At 49.7% G+C, this 1,537-nt stretch overlaps 1 protein-coding gene across 1 annotated transcript in view; it reads left to right on the top strand.

Annotated features, from left to right (window-relative positions):
- The window catches only part of LOC107094338 (GTPase IMAP family member 8-like), a 4,819-nt gene extending 3,470 nt beyond the window's left edge, over window positions 1-1,349 (top strand). The window contains exons 3-4 of the mRNA XM_015389893.1: window positions 255-548; window positions 619-1,349. Of these exons, the coding sequence (XP_015245379.1) occupies window positions 255-548; window positions 619-1,178 (854 nt within the window). The 3' untranslated portion in view covers window positions 1,179-1,349. The remainder of the gene's footprint in view (window positions 1-254; window positions 549-618) is intronic.
- The last annotated feature ends 188 nt before the right edge of the window (window positions 1,350-1,537 follow it).

Below are 1,537 nucleotides of genomic sequence, written 5' to 3'. Positions count from 1 at the left end.
ACCATGGTTGAAACCAAGTTAAGGTGAAATTAATCAAATTAAAACACGGCTGAGAGGGAGTACAGTACCCGCTAGTCATAGGCAGTAGTCTGAGCAACGGTAAAAGAGGCCATCAAGATGGCGGCCACGCAAAGTGATTATGTCATGACGCCAAAGCCCTATTGCAGCGTGATGACGTTCTAGTTTCCTGAGCAGCGCCTGTAGCGTTATGGACGGTAAGAACGTCTTTCATCCAGTGAGTGTTTGTCCCACAGGACCGCTGTCGATCCAGGAGTACGTGAGGCGACAGGGTGGGACTCTGCAGTGGCTGCTGGAGCGATGTCAGAACCGCTACCAGGTTCTGTCCAGTCTATGCAGTACGGCGCAGCTTCAGGTCAGACAGCTCATTAAGAAGGTCCAGATGATCGCAGAAGCTTCGAGGACTATCACAAAGATATACTACAGGGTGAACATCCAGCTGGGAGATCTGAGCCTGGGGGGGACCAGGAGTCTGCAGGAGCCAGAGCTGATGGGGAAGGAGTATGATGGTGCGGGACCAAGACAGACAGGTAAGCAGGCACCTTGTTTCAGTCAGTGGATGAACGTGTGGAAGAGCCTCAGTGCGTCTCGTCTCTGCAGGATTCACAGCCGCTTCTGGTGCGGCGCTGTCCCTCATCCTGCTGGGACGCAGGAACTCCGGGAAAAGCTCAGCAGGCAACATGATCCTGGGCAGGGAGGAGTTTCTGACGGACATACAGACGGTCTGCTGCTCTGCAGGCCATGCAGACGTATCAGGGCGGTCTGTGACGGTGGTGGACACGCCTGGGTGGAGTCTGTTCGCTCAGGCCGACCCTGAGGAGGTGCAGAGGGAGATCCTGAAGAGCCCCTCGCTCTGTGCTGCTGGGAGCAAAGTCATGGTCCTGTTGGCCATTCCTGTGGACTCCTTCAGAGAGAAGGACAGGAAGGCTGCGGAGACGTATGTCAGGCTGCTGGGGGAGCGAATTTGGAGCAGCACCGTGGTTCTGTTCACTTATGGAGACGCTCTGTGGAGAAAAACCATGCAGGATCACATTAAGGAGAAGGGCCCGCCTCTGGAGTGGATTCTGGACAAGTGTGAGCACCGGTTCCACGTGTGCGACACAAACAGCACGGACCCGGATCAGGTCACACGGCTCCTTCAGATGGTGCAGAGCGCTTAGGAACCATCCATCTGGAATAAGGCTTTTTTCCACTGAAGAATTTTATTAAATATTTATTATAATTGCATAAAACAGAAATGTAAACCTTTTTTCCTCCAGAATGTAAATTTGAAACATGCCTGTCACATTTTATGTTAAAACAAAAATCTTTGGTCATTTGAAGCCAAAATCTAGCAGAACAAGAAATAATGTTTTACAGTCTAAAGATGAGGAAATGGAAAACAATGGAAAGAATACGAAATATAATGTGGATCCGTACCAGTAGGTGGCAGTAATGCACTGTTCACCAGACAATAAACTTTCAGTTAGAAGAAGAAAAATCAAATGTAATGATAGAAACTTTAGTCAGTTAAATAACC

The sequence above is a fragment of the Cyprinodon variegatus genome, unplaced genomic scaffold, assembly GCF_000732505.1.
Source record: "Cyprinodon variegatus isolate N-32 unplaced genomic scaffold, C_variegatus-1.0 Scaffold479, whole genome shotgun sequence".
NCBI classification, from domain to species: domain Eukaryota; kingdom Metazoa; phylum Chordata; class Actinopteri; order Cyprinodontiformes; family Cyprinodontidae; genus Cyprinodon; species Cyprinodon variegatus.
Note: the sequence above shows the minus strand (reverse complement) of the source record. Positions and strands in the feature narration are given on the sequence as shown.